Source organism: Denticeps clupeoides, chromosome 11, assembly GCF_900700375.1.
Source record: "Denticeps clupeoides chromosome 11, fDenClu1.1, whole genome shotgun sequence".
In the NCBI taxonomy this organism is placed as follows: Eukaryota; Metazoa; Chordata; class Actinopteri; order Clupeiformes; family Denticipitidae; genus Denticeps; species Denticeps clupeoides.
Genome location: NC_041717.1, coordinates 795,181 through 817,240, shown reverse-complemented (window position 1 = coordinate 817,240; position 22,060 = coordinate 795,181). Strand labels below are relative to the sequence as shown.

The 22,060-nt window shown below is 45.9% G+C and overlaps 1 protein-coding gene across 6 annotated transcripts in view; it reads left to right on the top strand.

The window, feature by feature from the left end:
• arhgef2a (Rho guanine nucleotide exchange factor (GEF) 2a) overlaps window positions 1-22,060 on the top strand; it is a 40,545-nt gene that overhangs the window by 13,196 nt on the left and 5,289 nt on the right. For 2 of the 6 annotated variants that reach the window (XM_028995861.1, XM_028995858.1), the window contains exons 6-16: window positions 6,483-6,592; window positions 7,016-7,027; window positions 7,246-7,389; window positions 8,127-8,377; window positions 13,636-13,761; window positions 13,891-14,008; window positions 15,513-15,761; window positions 15,846-15,922; window positions 16,036-16,211; window positions 16,404-16,471; window positions 21,781-21,969. In XM_028995861.1, the coding sequence (XP_028851694.1) occupies window positions 6,483-6,592; window positions 7,016-7,027; window positions 7,246-7,389; window positions 8,127-8,377; window positions 13,636-13,761; window positions 13,891-14,008; window positions 15,513-15,761; window positions 15,846-15,922; window positions 16,036-16,211; window positions 16,404-16,471; window positions 21,781-21,969 (1,520 nt within the window). The remainder of the gene's footprint in view (window positions 1-6,482; window positions 6,593-7,015; window positions 7,028-7,245; window positions 7,390-8,126; window positions 8,378-13,635; window positions 13,762-13,890; window positions 14,009-15,512; window positions 15,762-15,845; window positions 15,923-16,035; window positions 16,212-16,403; window positions 16,472-21,780; window positions 21,970-22,060) is intronic. The other 4 variants (XM_028995860.1, XM_028995863.1, XM_028995862.1 and 1 more) reach the window with 4 other exon arrangements.

The window sequence follows — 22,060 nt, the reverse complement described above, 5'->3', positions numbered from 1 at the left end:
CCGGGGGAGGATGAGATTCATCCTGGGTATCTCATAGCTATGGATGTTGTAGGGCTGTCATGGTTGACATGTCTCTGCAACATTGCGTGGACATCAATGGCAGTTCTGGTGGAGTGGCAGACTGGGGTGGTGGTCCCCATTTTTAAGAAGGGGAAGCAGAGGGTGTGTTCCAACTTTAGGGGGGTCACATTCCTCAGCATCCCTGGAAAGGTCTACTCCAAGGTACTGGAGAGGAGGGTCCGGTTGATAGTTGAATCTCTGATTGAGGAGGAGCAATGTGGTTTTTGTCCTGGCCATGGAACTGTGGACCAGCTCTTTAACCTTGCTAGGGTGATGGAGGGGCATGGGAGAAGGCTTATGAACGTGTCCCCAGGGGAACCATATGGGGGGCACTCCAGGAAAATGGGGTGGATGGTTTTTTGTTAACAACCATTCAGTCCCTATACCAGAGGAGCGTGAGTTTAGTCCGCATAGCCGGCAGTAAGTCGGACCTGTTCCCGGACTCTGCCAGGGCTGCCCTTTGTCACCGGTTCTGTTCACAACCTATATGGACAGAATTTCTAGGCGCAGCAGTGGTGTGGAGGGTGTCGAGTTTGGTGGCAGGAGAATCTTGTCTCTGCTTTTTGCAGATGATGTGGTCCTCCTAGCTTCAACAGATTCTGACCTTCAGCCCTTGCTGGATAGGAGCTTTGGGTAATGACCGAAAGAACAAGATCGCAGATACAAGTGGCCGAAATGAGTTTCCTCCGTAAGGTGGCTGGGCGCAACCTTAGAGATAGGGTGATTAGCTCTGTCATTTGGGAGGACATTTGGGAGTAGTACCGCTGCTCCTCAACATCAAGAGTAGCTAGTTGAGGTTTTTCGGGCATGTGGAAGGAAGATGGCAACGATTATTTACACATGAATTAAGATTTCTATTGATACAAAAATAATCAATCCTAGAATAAGAATTGAAGGGTTACAAAATCTCCATGGGTCAATAAGATTGTTGTTTCATAAAATCTGAAAATATTTTAGACATAGCCGATTGATTCAGATGACAAGAATTAGAGAGACCAAAAACTGGATCATATTGATTGGAATTTTCTTATTAATGAGAATGGTAACTCCTGTAGCTTTAGAATTGAAGTTTCAAGTGTGTAAAAACCTTAGTGCTCTTAACAGGGTTACCCATATCGCTGATATTCCAACTGATAAATTTGAGACATACCTGACCCAGCAATGCTGGAATTTATTTTAACATTTGCCAATTAAATAATAAATAAAAAAAAGTAACTGAAAGTAGACCACCTTACTTGCTTGATTCAGTGCCTCAGAGAGAACAAACAGAAGCAGTGACAGACGGTGGCATTGTACAACTGGTATTGAAATATGTGGCTATAGTGGTATATTTGTGCAATAGTGGCCCGGTACCTTACTAGGACAGCCTAACAAAGGTGAATTTAACACTGTCTGTGATTGACAGGGTGAATGAGTGTTAAAGTGGACTTAATGACTGACAGTGTCTGAGATTTTAACTGAGCGCCAAAGTAAACAGATGTGTTTTCAGTTTAGATTTAAACACTGAGACTGTGTCTGAGTCCCGAACACTGACCGGCAAGCCGTTCCACAACTGCGGAGCTCTGTAGGATAAGGATATGCTCCAAACTGTGACCTTCTGTACTTTTGGATTGATTTATTCTGTACCAGTAGTGACCCCGCACCCTTCTAACACAGGGGGCGTGGCGGCTTGTAAGTAACTAAGAGTTCACTCAGGTACTGCAGGGTGAGACCATTTAGAGCTTTATAGGTCAATCTTTTATGTTATATAAGATTTTGTAGTCAATCCTAAATTTGATGGGTAGCCAGTGCAGTGATTGTAAGACCAGGTGAGCAGGTCGAATTTTCTAGTTCTAGATAGAACACTGGCTGCACCATTCTAGAACATCCAGACAGTAATGCGTTGCAGTAATCTAACCTTGGTGTGATAGGCATGGACCAAAATTTCTGCATCATGCATTGAGATCATGTTTCTTATCTTTGCAAATTGTGAAAGAATGCAATCCTAGTGATATCCACATGCAAATTGAATTAGAGATGAGGTAGCTGTATCCAGGAGGGCTAGACTCGTGACGTGTTTCCGCCTATTGTGGAGCTCCACACCAGTTGCAGCCAGGTGCAGTTGTTTTACCTGAAGCACATTCCAAAGATGGCGGAAAATGAAGATACCGGTGTGCATAAAAGTGTGGGACCATTTTACGCTGCGTAAGGTGGACAATGTAATGCAGCGTATACACTGTAAAACTGATATGAACATTAGCGCTTCTTAGAACGTACATCATTTGTAATTATTGTAATTATTGTAGCCTGTGTTATGAGTCGATAGTGTCGAGGCATGATAAGTAGCAAGAGAGCAAATACAAAGATCTCACTCATGTAATTCTCCCGCACGCGCCACACACACACACACACTGATAAGTTACATCTCAAAACATGCCTTCCCTATACATAAGGTAGTAATAATAAATGCAACAGATGGACAAATCTACATTCATTAGCATATAGATTTACCCAAGATGGTGAAGTCAACTGCCATCGCAACTGCTCTGACCCCATTTACTTTGTTTTAGTTTTTTAAACAAATTGTTGTATGAGTTATCTGATTAATTGATTAATCAATGAAAATCGACAGAATAATCGATTACAAAAATATTCGAGAGTTGCAGCCCTAGCCTGTAGTGATTTTTATCATCCATGGGTTGATAAATTTGATTTCCATCAATAATTTTTAGGTGATTTTGTTAGCAAATTCAACATTTTAAAAAATAAAGTATTTAATAAGAAAATTTCATTCATTATTTATGTATTACTTATCTGTTCCCTTATTTAAAGCAGTGTAGGACCACAATGAAAGAAATAATTCTTTTACATCATTTACCACAATTATTAACACCCCTGATACTTTGTACAACCACTTTGCCAGCAAAACAGCACCTAATTTTCTCTTCTCCTATAATGTTTAACAAGATTGGAGAATACAGAAAGAGGGATCTTTCACCATTCCTCTTTGCACAATCAGAGCAAAGGGTGGATATTTTGAAGAAACTAGAACATAAAACATGTTTTCATTTACTTCACCTTTTTTGTTAAGTACAAAACTCCACATGTGTTCATTGTAATCAGCTGTACAAACTACAAGGAGGGAAAATTTGATACTGTGGACACATTAAATAAGACAAGGACACTAAGATTTCCTACCTCATAAACACTGATTACTTAGAATCCAGGCAGTGGGGCAGTGTTGGCCTAGCGGTTAAGGAAGCGGCCCCGTAATCAGAAGGTTGCTGGTTCGAATCCCGATCCGCCAAGGTGCCACTGAGGTGCCACTGAGAAAATCACCGTCCCCATACACTGCTCCCCGGGCGCCTGTCATGGCTGCCCACTGCTCACTCAGGGTGATGGGTTAAATGCAGAGGACAAAATTCACTGTGTGCACCATGGGCTGTGCTGGTGTGTATCACAAGTGACAATCACTTCACTTTTTTTCACTTTTAGAATCCAATCCTAGTATTAATGGATTTCAGCTGTTCAGGAGCCAAGCTCATATACTAAAACCAAAGCACACATTCATACAGACACAACGAAACCTTCTAAAATTAACCCCGTAAGAGGAACAGCAACAGCAATGTTGCCGGATGGGTTGCCAATCTTCCTGGAAGAGGCATGGTCGAAGGAGACGTACACAGAGTTACGTCGCTTGCCTGTCGTTAACCAATTTGGATGCACACAAATATGTTGTTTCCGGTTTGAATCGGGTCACCACACTGCTCTACTGCTGATGCAAATTTTCATCATATTTGAGAAGGAAGAGAATCGGAAAGAAGCCCTTCCACAGATTGGAAGAGGTTCTGGTTTCTGAAAACTCATTAATAGTTTCTATATATGTATGTATGTATGTATCTATGTGTGTATATACACACACACACACACACACTAAAGCTGCCCTGTTTGTGTCTGTTCGCTGTCAGGTCTTTCTTTGGTGATGTTTCCCTTGTCCTGTTTACCGTGTATTAAGCCCCTGTTTTGTGATGTTGTGCGCATGCATCCTTCTTCCTCGCCATTTCCAGCCATCGTGACAGACTGACCCGTCCAGATTTGGACACAGCCGACTCCATGTCCAGCCATCGAGAGACTGACCCGACCAGATTTGGATGCACCTGAGTGGTGGTAGTCCTGCTCAGGCCCATGTGGTACCGGCACCTTGTGCGCAGGCACCCGCCGCTCCAGTCAGTCTCCGGCTCAATCCCACTGAATAGCCGCTTCTCCCCTTCAATGCCACCAGACATGGGACTGTGGGGCAGGTGTCCTCGACCGTCCGGAAAAGCAATTGGGCGTTTCGGGACCCTGCAGAACATGAACATTGGCCAGGGACAAGGAGGCTGGTGGCAACCTCCCAGCGAGTCGCGGCTCCTCGGATCTCAGCGGGACGGCGTTGGCTGCGTCCAAATCTGGTCAGGTCAGTGTGTATCGATGGCTGGACATGGCGTCGGCTGCGTCCAAAGCTGGACGGGTCAGTCTGTCACGATGGAGGACATGGCAAGGAAGACAGACGCATGTGCACAACATCACAAAACAGGGGCTTAATACATGGTAAATAAGACAAGGGAAACATCACCAAACAAAGACCCGACGGCGAACAGACACAAACAGGGCAGCTTTAGACATTCAGACAAAAGTGACTTCCTACGTGCCAGCCGAAGCAGTTTCATGTTTGTCCAGTGTAATGTTTCCTAATCGTGTTCATCTGTGTCTGATCTTATAAAGCTGCCCTATTTGGGTCTGTTCACCATCAGGTCATTGTTACATGTTACTTGTACACCTGTTACCGGATGTCTCCCCTGTCCTGTGACGTGCGAATGCATCCTTCTTCCTCGTCATATCTTGTCATCATTTCAGATCTCCTGCCTCACCATGCCAAACGGCCGTGACAATGTTATAAATGTTCTATTTTCAAAACACATTCAACAGACTGAAGTATAATTAAAAATTGTATTTCAGCCGACTCATCAATTCTTTTATTCCTTTAAAGTTGTTCACCACCTCTTTTACTGCCGTTTTTTTATTTAATCAATGTCGGACATGGTCCTATAGAGTCTTTTGGTGAGATACGTGGCTTTGGAATTGTGTTTTGTTTACATAGTTTTGATTTTTGTATGCCTTTAGTCAAGATTCTCCATGTTAAGATGATTTGCGATGTGTATAAATTGGTACATGTTTATAGGTGTTAATATAGTGTGCACTGTGCTGCCCCAGGGTGGGGGGCCTTTGTTTTGAATTGGTTAAATAAAATTATGTCCAGCTGTCTCTCAGGTGTGTGTTGGACACGCTCTGCTAAAAATGTAAACCTTGCACTCTACACTTATGAACACACTAATCACCTTGATAATCTCATAAAAGAAAAAATAAACTACATAAACTACATAAAAAACGTGCCTTGAACATAACATTGGACAGTGCCATGTACAATCGTCTCAGTTCAGCAAATAGCACATTGCTGTAGGAAGTGTCAGAATCTATTCACAACTGAAGAGAAATAATCGGTTTTGGGGGAAAAAGAATCAAAATCAATGTGAGAAGTTAATTTTTATATGACTGTTTTTTTGTTTGGACCCTTTATGACATTTTTAATGGCAAAAAACCTGAGATTATGTTATACATTTCTGTCACATTGGGCTGGACATGGCGAGGAAGGAGGACGCATACGCACAACGTCACAGGACAGGGGTTTAATACATAATGCACACGACAAGGGAACATCACCAGACAATGACCTAATGGCAAACAGACACGAACAGGATAGTTTTATACAATTATAGAATTATACACAGGTGAACACGATCAGGGAACATTACACGAGACTAACATGAAACTCCGGTCCGAACTAGATCATGACAGTACTCCCCCTCAAAACGGTCCACAGCGCCCGTCACTCTGGTCAGTCTCCGGCTCGCCCCGCTGAGAAGTCCGCCGCTTCTCGTCTTGGTTAACGCTGGGAGCACCTGCGCGACAATCTCCTCGACCCCACGGTAGCTTTCGTAGGCCAACGAGGTCTAGCCGCATCAGGCTAATATCGGGTAGGGTTCAGGTCTGGGTTAGCTAATCATTTCAAATTAGTTTGCAGAAAGCAAAGACTTTCCACAGTAAAAATCACAAGGTCACTAGGAAAAAGCAACTTTTTTTTTATTTGGCCCAAAATCACAAATAATATGTCTCAATTGCTTTGATAGACCCTACAGTTGACACCCCATACCCTGACACTTAAATAAAATATCATTTTTTTCATTTTGGAACTGTTGAATGTGTTGTGAATGTAATGATGTTATGTTTATTAATTTTGCATGTTGTGTTGTGATGCTTGCTTATTTTGTGTTTTATTGTGCATGTGATTTTTGCATGCATTTATGTGCAATTGTATTGTGGTGTGTGTGTCTATGTGAGTGTAGGACTCTAAGTGATGACTCTCCTCTGGGACTGCGCAGGATCCTCTCCCAGTCCACAGACTCCCTGAACTTCAGAAGCAGGACCATGTCAATGGAGTCACTCAATGATGAGGGTGAGGAAAACCTGATCTCTCTCACACACACTTTGTTTGAAGGCTTGTTATTACATTACTAGCACACTTTATACCCTCAATTAAGTATACGATGGAAAATCTCTTGTGAAGGAATGAGTCAGATGCAGGACTATGTCCAATATGTCCTGGCTTTATTGCTTTTGTAAAAGCAAAGCCCAACATAAAGATTCAGATAGCAAAAGAAGACGGACCCGGACCAAGGTGGCAAGTGAATCATGCATCATCTTTTAGGAATCATAACATTTGAAGGAAGAATATGGACATCAGGGAAAACAAAATACTTTGAACACATACCCCCTTCAATATCTATCCAACAGAAAAAAAGTCCAATTAATGAGAAGTGTTATTTAACGTAAGTGTTAACAAGTGTTATTTCCTGTTTGTTCTTTGTATGACCTGCAGCTTCCTCTAAAGGTCAGTAAGTGGACACGCTGTTCATATTTTTTTTATAATTAATCTGTTTATAAAATGATCATTATAAATCTTCTACAGGACACTTGCACCCCATACAGACACACATCTCTCCCCCACATGATTCAGATACTATGTGGAATTTCTTGTTTCTATTTTCATTGAGTTATCTGTTGCCTTGACATCATCGCTTATTTCATCCCATTTCTTCCATTTAACAGTCGAGGCCTATTACACCTCTATCCTGGAGGAGATTGAGATGAAAGGCCGTGATTTTGAAGCTGATTCATGGAGCATGGCTGTTGACTCCACCTACCTGCAGACTCATCGCAAAGACATAATAAAGAGGCAAGATGTGATTTATGGTGAGTGAATATGAAGTGGTAAAATATTATTCACATAAGTGAAGTGATTGTGATGCACTGCAGCACAGCACATGATACACACAACTAAATGTGTCCTCTGCTTTTAACCCATCACCCTTGGTGAGCAGCGGGCAGCCATGATAGGCACCTGGGGAGCAGTATGTGGGGACGGTGCTTTGCTCAGTGGCACCTCAGTGGCACCTTGGTGGATCGGGATTCGAACCAGCAACCTTCTGATTACGGGGCCACTTCCTTAGGCCTCCACTTCCCGTGCACTTCATTTGTGGCAGTGTTAAATTAACACTGCACCATGTTTATATATTCAAACTAACAACCTTGGAGGTTTGAGGCTATGTTGCTAACTGCTGACCTTCAGGGGAACTGAACAGAAAATAGTTATTGAGTTTTGTGGAACTGTTTTGGTGGTTTTTCAGTTTTAGATTAATATTGATGTTTTCATGTTATACCCACCTTTGTTGTGTCACAGTGTGCTGTCTGCTGCAATATATCACAATGACAAAAACAATCCATTTCATTTTGCTTCCTGGGGAGGGGTGGAGATGCTGATTTAGCTACCATTAAAAGTTGGGTACAGTGGGTACATGTGAACCTTGTGCAGTGTTAATTTGGCTAATTTGCTCTGTGTGTGGTTTGTAGAGATCGTTATGTTTCAGGATGACATCAATTTGTCCGTAACACATTTGTGCTGTGCTGAATATCATATCTGGCTCCATCAGAACTGATCCAGACGGAGCTACACCATGTTCGGACGCTGCGCATCATGGAGGGCGTGTTTAGGCACGGGATGCTGGAGGAGGTGCAGCTAGAGGCTGGTGTGGTAAACACACTCTTCCCCTGTCTAGATCGCCTTTTGCTCCTACACCAGCGCTTCCTGGGGAAGCTGCTCACATGCCGTAATCAGTTCCTTCAGCCTGGCAGCACAAACAACTTCACCATACATCGACTGGGAGACATCCTGCTAGAACAGGTGTGTGTAGCAGCTATGTTATATCTATAATCTATAGTTTGTGTTGTGTGTCTGTGTGTCCCATAATGTGTAAGAAAATCAAAACATATTGTGGTGAACATTTGTAAATACAGATCCATCAATAACAACAACAACAACAACAACATGTATTTCTTATATAGCCCAAAATCAGTATGTCTCAATGGGCTTTGACAGGCCCTACAGTTGACACCCCCCACACTTGACCCTTCTGCACACAAGGAAAAACTCCACACAAAAAAAACTCTAGGAGAGAGAAAAAAAGAAAGGAAGAAACCTTGGGAAGGAGTGATACAGAGAGGGACCCCCTTCCAGGGTAGAGAGAGCCTGCAAATGGTGTCAGTGCAGGGTTGGGGATGATATAATAATAAGTCCTACAGTTGTAGAGTTGCAGAAGTCCAGGATGTAGTCAGTGTCATGGTCTAGATTACGTGTCCATAATGATGTTACTGGCCCACTTGAAGATCCCTGAAGCTGTAGTTGTAACGGTGGTGGTGGCTGTGGTGACCCTCTGGTTTGTTTCATGGTATGTCCTTGTTTAGCAGTTGTCAGGAACCAGGATTTATTCACTGGGGTCTGCCAGTTGTCTGTGTGTTTGATTCCGTGTCTCGGAGAAAAACAAACAGAAGCAGCGGCAGACGGTGGCACTGTACGACTGATACTAAAATATGTGGTTATAGTGGTATATTGGGGCTACAGTGGCCCGGTACCCTAACTAGGACAGCCTAACTAGGGTGAATTTAACTTTTTCTGTGTCTGTGTCTAACAGGGGGACTCTGTGATAAACTGGACTTTATAATTGACACTGCGTCAAAGTGAAGTGAAATGAGGGTGTAGGATCTTAACAAAAAGCCAGAGAAAACATATAGGTTTTGAGATTGGATTTAAACACTGAGACTGTGTCTGAGTCCCGGACACTGACAGGCAAGCCGTTCCACAACTGCGGAGCTCTATAGGAGAAGGATCTGCTCCCAGCTGTGACCTTCTGTACTTTTGGTACCGGTAGTGACCCCGCACCGATTGATTGAAAGGGGCGTGGCAGTTCGTAAAGAACCAAAAGTTCACTCAGGTATTGCGGGGCAAAAAGTAGGTCAAAAGTAGGATTTTGTAGTCAATCCTAAATTTGATGGGTAAACAGTGAAGTGATTGTAAGACTGGGGTGATGTGGTCAAATTTCCTAGTTCTAGTTAGAACTCTGGCTGCAGAATTCTGTACTAGCTGGAGTTTACTCATGCACCTACTAGAGCATCCAGACAGTAATGCATTGCAGTAATCTAACCTTGATGTAATAAATGCATGGACCAACTTTTCTGCATCATGCATTGAAATGATATTTCTTATTTTCGCAATATTTCTAAGGTGTAAGAATGCTATCCTTGTGACATTATCTATATGCGAATTGAATGAGAGACCTGCAACAATGATGACACCTAGATCCTTTACTTCAATACTTGGTGAAATAGAAAGGCTATCCAGGGTTATTGTGTAGTCAGCCAGTTTATGCCTGGCTGCTTGAGGCCCAAGTACAAGCGCTTCTGTCTTGTCAGGGTTTAACAGGAGAAAGTTGGTGAGAATCCACTGTCTAATGTCCTTCAGACAATTCTCTATTTTGTTCAGCTGCTGCCTCTGATCTGGCATTGCTGACAAATACAGCTGTGTGTGTCAGTGTAGCAATGAAAGCTAATACTGTGTTTGCGGATGATGTCACCTAAAGGTAACATGTATAGGGAAAAAAGTAACAGACCTAGGACAGAACCTTGTGGAACACCAAACTCTACTTAACTATGTAAAGATGAAACACCATTGATGTCCACAAACTGATATCGGTTGGTCAAATATGATCTGAACCATTCAAGGGCTGTTCGCTTAATCCCAATAACATTATCTAACCTGGCAAGGAGAATAGCGTGATCAATAGTGTCAAACGCTGCACTCAGATCAAGCAGGACAAGCAGCGAGATGCGTCCCTGATCAGAGGCCAACAGCAGGTCATTAACCACTTTAACCAGTGCTGTCTCAGTGCTATGATGAGGTCTAAATCCCGATTGATATACTTCATGGATATTGTTACAGTCTAGGTATGCGCTCAGCTGCTGGGCTACGACTTTTTCTAAGATTTTTGATATAAACGGAAGGTTGGATATCGGTCTATAATTTGAAAGCTGACTGCGATCAAGATCAGGCTTTTTAATCAGGGGTCTAATGACTGCTACCTTGAATGAACTTGGTACGTGGCCGGTACTAAGCGACGAGTTAACAATTTTGAGGGTAGAATTTATAATATCGGGTACTATTTGCTTAAGGAACCTTGTTGGAATCGGATCCAAGGAGCAAGTACATTGATTTGACGTTGAGATTCATTAATTCATTCTCTTTAATAAGGTTGAATCGTTCTAATCGGTGGTTGTCTATTAGAAGATTATTTTCCATATCGGCCGAGCTATTTGTTTTGCTTTTAATCTTCTTTCTATTCACGACAATTTTACTATTAAAGAAATTTAAGTAGGCTCTCCTTCTACGCTATTCTGAATATGTTTAATTTACTTCGACGCAGTTTTCGTTCTAGTTTCCGGGCGGTCTTCTTAAGCGAGCGCGTGTGATCATTATACCAAGGAATTAAGTTTTTATCTCTTACTATCTTCTTTTTGAGGGGAGCGACTATATCTAACGTACTACGCAGTGTTAATTCTAGACATTTGGTCGCTTGGTCGAGTTCAGCGGGGTCTGACGGTGAGTTTATTAGCGTTGATAAATCTGGTAAGGTATTAATAAACCTCTGTGCCGTACTTGATGTGATTGTCCGTTTGTCTCTATAACGAGGGGGATTGAGTTTGTTGTGTCTGAGACATATTTTAAAAGCGATGAGGAAATGATCTGAGATCATTCAGATTTCAGAAGAGTAACTATATCTTCTATATTTAAACCGAATGTCAATACAAGATTGAGCGTGTGACCACCTTCGTGAGTAGGTCCTGTTATGTGTTGGTTAACTCCAACTGAGTCTAATAAAGACAGGAATGCTGTTTTTAGTGAGTCTTCTAATTTATCACAGTGGATGTTAAAGTCGCCGACAATTAGGGCTTTATCCACAGATACAACTAAGTTGGAGACAAAATCTGTAAATTCACTAAGAAACTCAGAATAAGGTCCAGGGGGTCTATAAATAATAATCAATTTTTATTTTGTGAGACTACATAAGTTATATTGGTAAGTAGAATCTCAAAAGAGTTAAATCCATGTCCGGGTTTATGAGTAATACGGAGGTTATCCTTATAAATTACTGCGACGCCACCTCCTCTTCCAGTTAAGCAAGGTTGGTGTACATAGCTGTATCCAGGAGGACTAGACTTGTTCAATGCAACAAATTCGTAGTTGCATTAACCAAGTTTCGATCAGGCACAGTACATCAAACCCCTGATCTGTAATAATTTAATTTACAATGAGCGTTTTAGGTGTAAGGGATCTAACATTTAATATACTGGTGGTTGCTCAGGGTGCAAAGAAAACGTAGCCGAGGGAAGGAAGCGCAGAGATGGGACATCTTGGAAACAATTATTTATTTTAAAAGGACTCAAAGAAAATGACACAAGGGCCAAAATAAACAAAAACTAACCCACAGGCATGTGGCGATTGCCAGGAACATAAACCAACACCAACGTAAGGTTCACATGTCCACATCAATGCAGCAGCCCTATCTGCATGCTGCATTTCGGTTTTATGGAGTCCCGATCCATTAAGCCCAATTGGTGTCAGCTAGGATAGATCGGGACCTTGCATTTACATATACATTTACATTTACGCCATTTATCAGACGCTCTTATCCAGAGCGACTTACAATCAGTAGTTACAGGGACAGTCCCCCCCTGGAGCAACTTAGGGTTAAGTGTCTTGCTCAGGGACACAATGGTATTAAGTGGGGAGTCTTCTGGTTCATAGGCAAGTGTGTTACCCACTAGGCTACTACCATCCCTTGCCCCTCCCCCCAAGGAGGGCCAGATGGCAGTGGCAACCACAGGGCTCTGGCACTGCTGTCGCTAGTGGTCCTCCCTCGCACCGGAGGACCCGAACCCTCTTGCTGGCCCCCAGACTTTGTCCGGCATGGCGGCCAGTCCACCTTGCCCTGGACCGGTGCAGTCGGGTCATGAACTTACTCCCTGGGGTTCCTCTCTGCTGCACGGTTTCCAACTGGTGAACACAAAGGGGGAAGCGGGGGCGACATATGAACACTTCAGCCATGACAGGCACCTGGAGAGCAGTGTGTGGGGATGGTTCTTTGCTCAGTGGCACCTTGGCATTCAAACCTTCTGATTACGGGGATGCTTCCTTAACCGATAGGCCACTATTGCCCAAAGATACATTGCTCCAGGTGAGGCGGGGTTGGGAGACCAGCAATCACCTGGTGCTGACCCCTCCTTTACACCTTCCACCGGCAGGTGGCACCGTGGTACTGGTATGAGGAGCAGGAGACTGGGTGCGTCTCTGCAGGTGATTGGGGGGGTATGTTGGGTGGAGACAGCAGCGGGCAGCTCCTTCATCAACACCTGTAGATGGTGGGAGGCAGGTGCGTGGAGGTGGTACTGGAGGCGCTCGCTGCAGCTGGAAGGGGCGCTGGTGCTGTGCTACCAACCTGCTGGTGAACGCCTGGGCAGAGGGGTGTGGAGTCCAGGACCGGAACTGGAGGAATGAGTACCCATTGAGGCAGGCTCGGCAGCACAGTTACTGGTTGTCGAGAGATCAACCAGCGAGATTGCTGCCAAGGTCCACGCTGGTCAACCTCGCGCTGTCATCCCATGTGTCTCCCTCACTGCTGACCTCGTCCTCCTGCATGTCCTTCCAACCACTCACCCACAACGAACCCCACTTCCAGCAATATTGATCATCATTGTTTCTCAAATGCTAACTCGTCAGCAATACGGCATAAACAAGAGTATTTATCACAATGAGGATTGGTAGGAGTGATATCACTCATATTTAAAGTACTCTGTTGTGGAAATAATTACACTAATAAATAAAATTAAGTTAAATTTAAATTTATTACATTCTGATTTGTAATTTACTTATTTTCTTTTCTTTCTGTATTTACTGGCGTTTTTCTCATATATATGTGTGTGTGTGTGTTCAAGGGATATAGGGATATTCAAGGGATAGAAAGTGTGTCTGTGTGTGTGTGAGAGACATGTGCTTTTTGTGTCTGTGTAGTTTGTAATTTAATGTAATGTAAGTTGTGAGTGTGTGTGTAGTTCTCAGGGCCGTGTGGTGATGAGATGAAGAATGTGTATGCTGAGTTCTGCAGTCGTCACATGAAGGCAGTAAAAAGCTACAAAGAACTTCTGACCAGAGACAAAAGGCTCCAGTACTTCACCCGGGTTAGTGTGTGTGTTTTTGTGAGTGGGTAGAGATGGGATAAAATGCATCTTTGTCAAATTCTTTGTGTGTGTGTGTGTGTGTGTGTGTGTGTGTCTGTGTCTCATGTGTTTTACTGTCTTTACTCTTAGAGGGTCTCTCGTGGTCAGCTCTTACGACGTCATGGTTATCAGGAGTGCATCCTCTTGGTGACCCAGCGTATCACCAAATACCCTGTCTTGGTCCAGTGCATCTATGAGAACACCAAGGGTGAGCAGTCAAGATAGTAACTGAAATAATGGAAAACAGTTACCATGGTAACAATAAGGCTGCAATAGACTCACTCCTACACCCTGAAAGCTAGAGGTGTTGGTGCAGATCCAAAAATGAATGTTTTATAAAGAAACTGAAACTACTGAAAACTGCTATGTTGTTTTGAAAGCAGTTTATTATGGTTCACATCTTTTTTATTGAAAGGGTTTGTGGTGGCCAGACTTCACTGAAAAAATGGACACAAGGGGTCTTTGAATCAACAATAATGAATTTAGTGAATATAACACAAATAATATGTGTTTCTTTTGTAGACATGATTAAGTCAAGTACATTTCAGTTGATTATAGAGAATGTTGAATATACAACAGATTGACTGAAAGTGATTGAATTGAAAAACTGAAATCAATTTAATCATGTTTGCCCACCAATGGAAATGGAAAAAGGTGCCAAGAGGTGTCATTAGATCATAGTGCAGGTTAATTTACCTGTGCCCACCAACTGAGGATGAACTGAACAAGGAGGTTTGGGCGGTTGCTAGTTTGATGGGTTCATAGGTTGGTGAGTGTGCACTGGATATGTAAGGATAAGGTGCAGTACAGGCCAAAAGTTTGGACACACCTTCTCATTCAATGTGTTTTCTTTATTTTCATGACCATTTACATTGGTGGATTCTCTCTGAAGGCATCAAAACTATGAATGAACACATGTGGAGTTATGTACTTAACAAAAAGTGGAGACCTGGCCTCCACAGTCACCGGACCTGAACCCAATCGGTGTGCTTTGGGGTGAGCTGAACCGCAGAGTAAATGCAAAGGGGCCAACAAGTGCTAAATACCTCTGGCAACTCCTTCAAGACTGTTGGAGAACCATTTCAGGTGACGACCTCTTGAAGCTCATCGAGAGAATGCCAAGAGTGTGCAAAGTAGTAATCAGAGCAAAGAGAGAATCTACCAATGTAAATGAAAATGAGAATGTGTATCCAAACATTTTGGCCTGTACTGTAGGAGGCACTGAGATCATTTTGAGTGCTCTCAGCTGTGCTCATCTCATCTAATCTTTAAACAGCAGTGGTTGTAAGATGCTTGTCTGATCTCACTTTTTTTATAAAATTATTGAAACAACTTTAAAAAACAAGACTTTCACAAGTTGGAATTCATGAAGTTGACATTACAGTTGAAATTAATATTATATTGACTTAACATGATTTTTTTTGTTCAGTTACTGCTGAAGTGACTAAATAGCAGGGTTCTGCAGACATCCCACCTCTCCTGCATATTGATAGTGGCCTCCTGAAGTGTGCAGTTAAACAAATTTCTGGAAAAAAAATTTACGTACGAGATGTAATAAGAAAAGTAACGAGTTAATAACTGTATACATAAAAAAAGAATGCACGCATACAGGAGGAAGTCTAAGCAGAGTCTAGTTGTGACTGTGTTTTGTGCCCTTGCTGGTTCCAGACCTCGGTCAGTCTGCTGTCTACTTCTGTGCGTATGTGTCTCAGACAGCCCTGAGGAGGCAGCCTCCCTGTCCCAGGCCCTGTCTGTCCTGCGGGAGTTGCTGAGCTCGGTGGATGAACGAGTGTTGGAGCTGGAGCAAACACAGCGTCTGCAGGAGATCCAGGCTCGGCTGGACCCGCGGGCAGAGGCCCGACTGAGCTCGGGAGTCCTCTTCCGTCTGGCTGAAATGTCCCGCCGCCAGCTTATCCACGAGGGGTCTCTGCTCTGGAAAACCAGTGGCTCTAGACTTAAAGGTGTGTGTATGTGTGTTTCATTTTCATGCATAATGACATAATGATTTTATTCACTGTAATTTCATTGTATGTATGTTTGTGTAGACGTGCAGGTTTTGCTTATGACTGATATTTTGGTGTTTCTACAAGAAAAAGACCAGAGATATATTTTCCCCTGCTTGGTAGGAAATCACACACACACATTGCTTTTTGTTCAGTGTTCACAGCAACCAAAAAAAACTGTCACAATCAAATCAACAGTTAAATTGCATCATTGATATCTGCACTTGTCCAGAACAAGCCTGCTGTGGTGTCCCTGTCCAATCTGCTGGTGAGAGGTATAGCCAATCAAGAGCGAGGGATTTTCCTCATTAGTAGAGAGTCTAGCCCTCCTGAGATGTACGAGCTTCATGCTTCCTCAAAGGATGACCGCAACACTTGGATCCGTATTTTACAGCAGACTGTCCGAAGGTACATTTATGCACACTCACTCTCTCTCACATGCACCTACACTCACATTTGTTTTTGAGGCTTGTGTAATTAATTACATTTTCCATCATTTCTACCACAGTTTCTTCTAGGAAATCATATTTATTTAAATACATTCACACAGATAGACACACTTATGTAGACACAAATAAAATGTTGCTTCTTTATGTCTAGCTGTCCATCTAGAGAAGAATTTCCTTTGATAGAGACAGAAGAGAAAGTTTTATTGCGGAGACTCAAAGGTACCCAGTGTACTCAGACATGCATACACCATCATGCCCTTCACACAGAGAACCCACAAAACTACTCATGCTCAAACACAAAGTTATGATGGCTGAATACACAATACATGGTCATAAATATGCTCAGTTAAGCATTTCATTATAGTGCATAGAAAAGTTTTGTATTCTGAATACTTTAAGAATACATATACTTAATACATTTAGCAGTTTCCAGGAACCAGGATACATACTTAATACATATACTTAACACATTAAAATTCTATGCAAAACTCAAGCCATCATTGCCACATGGGCCCCATGTGAGTTTTATGCTGGTGGGAAAGTCTGGGGTACCTGTGTAGTGCTCAAATGGACTTTAACACTGTGTAGTCTATATCCAATTTGTGTGTAGGAATGTTGCGATGAACTGGGATTAAAAAATGAGGAGACAAAGAATTTAATTCCCTCATCCAAATGTCATCATGGCAAAGAAAAAATAATACTAATGGAAAAGTGGTCTTCAACTGGACCTGTGATAAACTTGCCGGCAAGACCACCCATGCTTTTACCTCCACAGAGAATGGTGGTAAGAAGGATGGTTATTATGAAAGCAATTTCATCTCCCTTGTCAAATATGGTGGAAGTTCTGATCTTCCTATGAAACATGACATTATGGATTGCATCAAATATCAAGGCATTTTGAATAAAATAGGCTGGCTAGTCCAGTTGGAGTTGTTGTTGGATCTTCTCAACATAATCATCTGAAATACATGTAAATACACTTGTTACAGTATAGATGGAGGAGAAGGATCCAGGCACAGATTAGTACCACAACATTTTATTTGCTGTGAACTCAAAGCACACACACCAACCCACAGGAATTAGTTTTGGGAAGGGGAGTGTGGAAATGGAGAAAAGAAAGGATTATGTCTCACACCCCGAAACTTGAAACAAATGAAAAAGCAAGTGACACCACTCTGACCATGAGCATGACTTGATGCTTTAAACCTTAAACGCAAAACACAGAGTCACATCGACTCCAACTAGGACATGACAAATGTCTGAGCGCAAACCAGCATCAGCATGTCAGATTTGCAGTTCAGTACCAGAACCCAGAGCTTTGATGCAGCCACGCTGAAATAGTGGAAACATCAGGTGCGGGGTTGGGTGGCCTGCAATCAGCACTCCGGGAACCGTTTCCGGGTGTGTCTGTCACGACTACGGACTTACGAGGGAAGGAAGCGCAGAGGTTTGACATGCTGGGAACGGGGTTTTATTAATACAAACAATAAAGAAATACAAATAAACAGCGGCGCGGTGGCCGAAAACGATTTAACTTAAATAACGAACTGAAACTAACCCGTAGGCGTGTGGCGATTGCCAGAACTCAAAACACTCATAACAAAACCAGGTCAAGTTCGTGCAGAGTCCACGAAAATGCCAGCGACCCCGAACGGGCGGAAACTTCCGGCATTTATGGGGCGTCAGGATTGGGTTCCGGTGTGGAGCCCAGCTGCAGGCAATCCTGACAGAGCCCCCCCTCCAAGGGCTACGTCCTCGGAGCCCCAACAGTACCATCAGTGGAGGCGGCGGGGCGGACGGCGGCAACCACAGGGCTCCTGCCCTGCTGTATCCTCCCCTTGGAGGACCCGGTCCCTCGGGCTGGCTCCCCGGCGTGGTCAGGCGTGGCGGCCCCAGTCCCTCGGGCTGGCTCCCCGGCGTGGTCAGGCGTGGCGGCCCCGGTCCCTCGGGCTGGCTCCCCGGCGTGGTCAGGCGTGGCGGCCCCGGTCCCTCGGGCTGGCTCCCCGGCGTGGTCAGGCGTGGCGGCCCCGGTCCCTCGGGCTGGCTCCCCGGCGTGGTCATGGCGTGGCGGCCCCGGACCCTCGGCCTGGCTCCCCGGCGTGGTCCCGCTTGGCGGCCCCGGACCCTCGGCCTGGCTCCCCGGCGTGGTCCCGCTTGGCGGCCCCGGACCCTCGGCCTGGCTCCCCGGCGTGTCCGCTTGGCGGCCCCGGACCCTCGGCCTGGCTCCCCGGCGTGGTCCCGCTTGGCGGCCCCGGACCCCTCGGCCTGGCTCCCCGGCGTGGTCCCGCTTGGCGGCCCCGGACCCTCGGCCTGGCTCCCCGGCGTGGTCCCGCATGGCGGCCCCGGACCCTCGGCCTGGCTCCCCGGCGTGGTCCCGCATGGCGGCCCCGGACTCCCGTACCTGCACACAATAATCAGGGCCGATCCATCTGAGTACGTGTGGGCCCTGTCTCCACATGTCCCCTCTGACACGTCTTGTGTCACCCCCTGCACCGCGCAGGGAGATTGTCCCAGAGCCTCCGGCGACTGTTCCAGGCACCCCAGGCTGGTGCCTTCTGGGACTATGCAGCCCCTCTCGCTGCACGGCCCTGGTGCCAAGGGGGGGGCATTGCCAGACCATCCGGCTAGCCCCTTCTGCGTCCGTTGGGACAAGCAGGCCCTCTTCCTGCCTGTCCCAGCTGGGTCCTCATGCCTACCCGAGGGCTCTATGGCGCTCCACCCCTCTGGAGGCAGACGCAGGCCCATGCCTGGCCCGCCCTCCTCACTGGCTACCGGAGGACCCAGCTCCATCGCTTCCCCACCTCCCCTCCCCTCAGGAGGAGTCCCCAACCCGAACTGCACCCCCCCCAAAAATTCTTTGGGGGAGCACCCCCCCCGGCTGGACTTCGGGGTACCTTGGGGCTTGTCCACCTCGCCTTGGACCAGCACATTCGGGTCAGGAACCTCCTCCCTGGGGTTCGGCTCCGCGGCTGGGTCGCCATCTGGTGGACACAAAGAGGGGAAGTGGGGGCGACATACGGACACATATGCCACGCACACACACACACACAGACAGAGACAGACAGAAGAGAGGGTCGTCTGGTTCCCTCTCTGAGCTCTCCGGGACCTCCTCAGGGGGCACAGCCAGAATCTCGGGAGGCGCGACCTTCTCGTCGCCCGCCAGTGCTTGGTCTTCTTGCCCCGGATCCTGACTGGCGCTGGATGTGGTGGAGGGGCAGAGTTCGATCCCTGGCTCAGGCTCTGGCCGATCAAACTCCGCCCTCAGTCTCTGCTGGAAGTCCCGAAAACTCCTGTCGGTCTCTCCCTGCTGCCAGGCAGCGTCGCTGGAGATGGTGGTGGGCGTGTGGCGTGGGGGGTGGTGGACGTCTTCTCCAGCATGCGGGGGCGCTGGTGATGCGCTGCCGTTCAGCTGGGGAACGTCCGAGCAGAGGGAAGGCGGGTCGGCGACTGGAACTGGGAGGGCATCTTCCCTGTGAGGCAGTTCCGGCAGTGCAGTTGCTGGTTGGCGACCTCCTGTCGCCCTGTTCCACCAGCTTACGCCCGCATCGCTGTCCTCCTCCTCACTGTTGTCGCACCTCTGGGACTGACGTGGGTTTCCACGGACCTCGCAACGGACGGGCACGATGGGCGGAGCCATCCCGGCACCGACTGCCCAATCGGCGTCATCCTCGTGTTGGTCCGTGTCGACCTCATACCCTCGGAAGTCACGTGGATCTTCACGGATGTCGCGACAATCTCGGACGCGCGCGCTGGGTGGAGCCATCCCGGCCCCGACTGCCCAACGAAAATCCACGTCATTGTCGCTTTCGTCATCCGTGTCCTCCCACCTGTGACTCCGAGGGTCGTCCACCCTGCGGACATCCTGGACCCAGGGTGCGATCAACTCCCAGGGACAGTACTCTGGCCATTCGGGCTGGAGGCTGCCCATCCCCTCGCTGGAGGGATGCCGCCGTTGTTGTCGCTTCTCACCCCCCTGGAAGTGACGTGGGTCCCCACGGACCTTGCGACGATCGCAGACTGGTGCGATGGGCGGAGCCCAACTCTCGTCTCCCGTGCTCTCGTCGTCGTCCGTGTCGTCCCAGTCCACGGGGAGCCTTGCCAGCAGAGCGCAGAGTTCTTGGCTCGACATGGCGAAGATCGTGGGGGTCGCATCTTCTGCGCTCGCTGCCCACATCACTTCCTCGCTGCTGCCGACGCCAACGTCCTCGCTCCGCCCACTCACCCGCCGACGTTGTCGCTTCCGGGTTTCGCGGAGTTTCCCGGGGGTGACGTCATCACGTGGGGCCGCGTACCACGGCTTCTCGGGGAGAAAACGCTCCACCAGAACGGGCGGCGCGTCTCTCCCCTGGTGTCCGCGTTCGCCGCGCCGGGCTGCGTCCTTCGCGGCGTTTCTTCTCCTCTGCTTTTTACCTCTGCGCTTTTGGGTGGGTCGCTGGCATTCTGTCACGACTACGGACTTACGGGGGAAGGAAGCGCAGAGGTTTGACATGCTGGGAACGGGGTTTTATTAATACAAACAATAAAGAAATACAAATAAACAGCGGCGCGGTGGCCGAAAACGATTTAACTTAAATAACGAACTGAAACTAACCCGTAGGCGTGTGGCGATTGCCAGAACTCAAAACACTCATAACAAAACCAGGTCAAGTTCGTGCAGAGTCCACGAAAATGCCAGCGACCCCGAACGGGCGGAAACTTCCGGCATTTATGGGGCGTCAGGATTGGGTTCCGGTGTGGAGCCCAGCTGCAGGCAATCCTGACAGTGTCATCCCAAGATTCACTTATCACTTGACACTTATCATGGATATGGAAGTCATGTTAATGTAGGCCTTTCCATTTTTTTTTTATTTTTTAAGTTCTAAGAAATGTATTTGTTCATTTCAGATTCCATGATTATCAGTTCCAATAAACTCATTGTCATCCTCTATAGTTAGTAGTGTTATATTGCCATGTCCTCGAGGGTCCAGCCCAAGAAATAAGCCAATGCTCCAAATCTGGATTTTTTCAGAATTGACCTTTACCAGCTTTACCTTATGGACATTTAAGCAAATACTAGATTGAGTGTTTGGTACGAAACGAATTACAACAAACAACGATGAACAAAAACGGGAAAAAAAAGTCAAAAACAAAGAAACACAGACAAAGGGAAGCACAGGGGGAACCAGAAGTGAAGCAATCAGGAAATTCTAGGGAGGTGGGCGGGGTCGATGACACAGCAAGCGCAATCCCAAAAAGGAAACTTTATTCTGGCTGTCAACAGCAGGAACAGGTTGGCTCAATTTGCATTCACCAGGCATCCTGCAAACACAAACACAGAAATCAGAACACAGAACCAAAAGCACCAGGACAGTGTGTGTATATGTTTTTACCAAAAATTTTATTTTTATTTTCTGTTTTATGGTCTTCAGTCTCCCCTCCCCATAATATGAACAGTTCAGGAATCAAATTACTTATATGTGTCAACCTATGACCATGATATATGACACACGTGTATACTCACAAACACACTAACACTAAACCTTTTTCAGCTGATATCCAGCAGAAGGATAGAGAGGTTCTGGAGTTGCTACAAGAACGGGTGACCCTGTTCTCTGACCTGGTGGAGGTCACTGGGGGTCATGAAGTCATGCTGCCACCCATCTCAAGAAATGTGTTCAGAGCAAACACGAGCCAAGCACATCGTGCAGAAAACATCCTCACTGATGCCATCATTGAGGGTAGGAGAGAGTGACACAGAGGTGACCACAGTAATGGAATATTCTAGATATGTTTTTAAACACATCTTGTTTTTAACATTTATGCCTGATG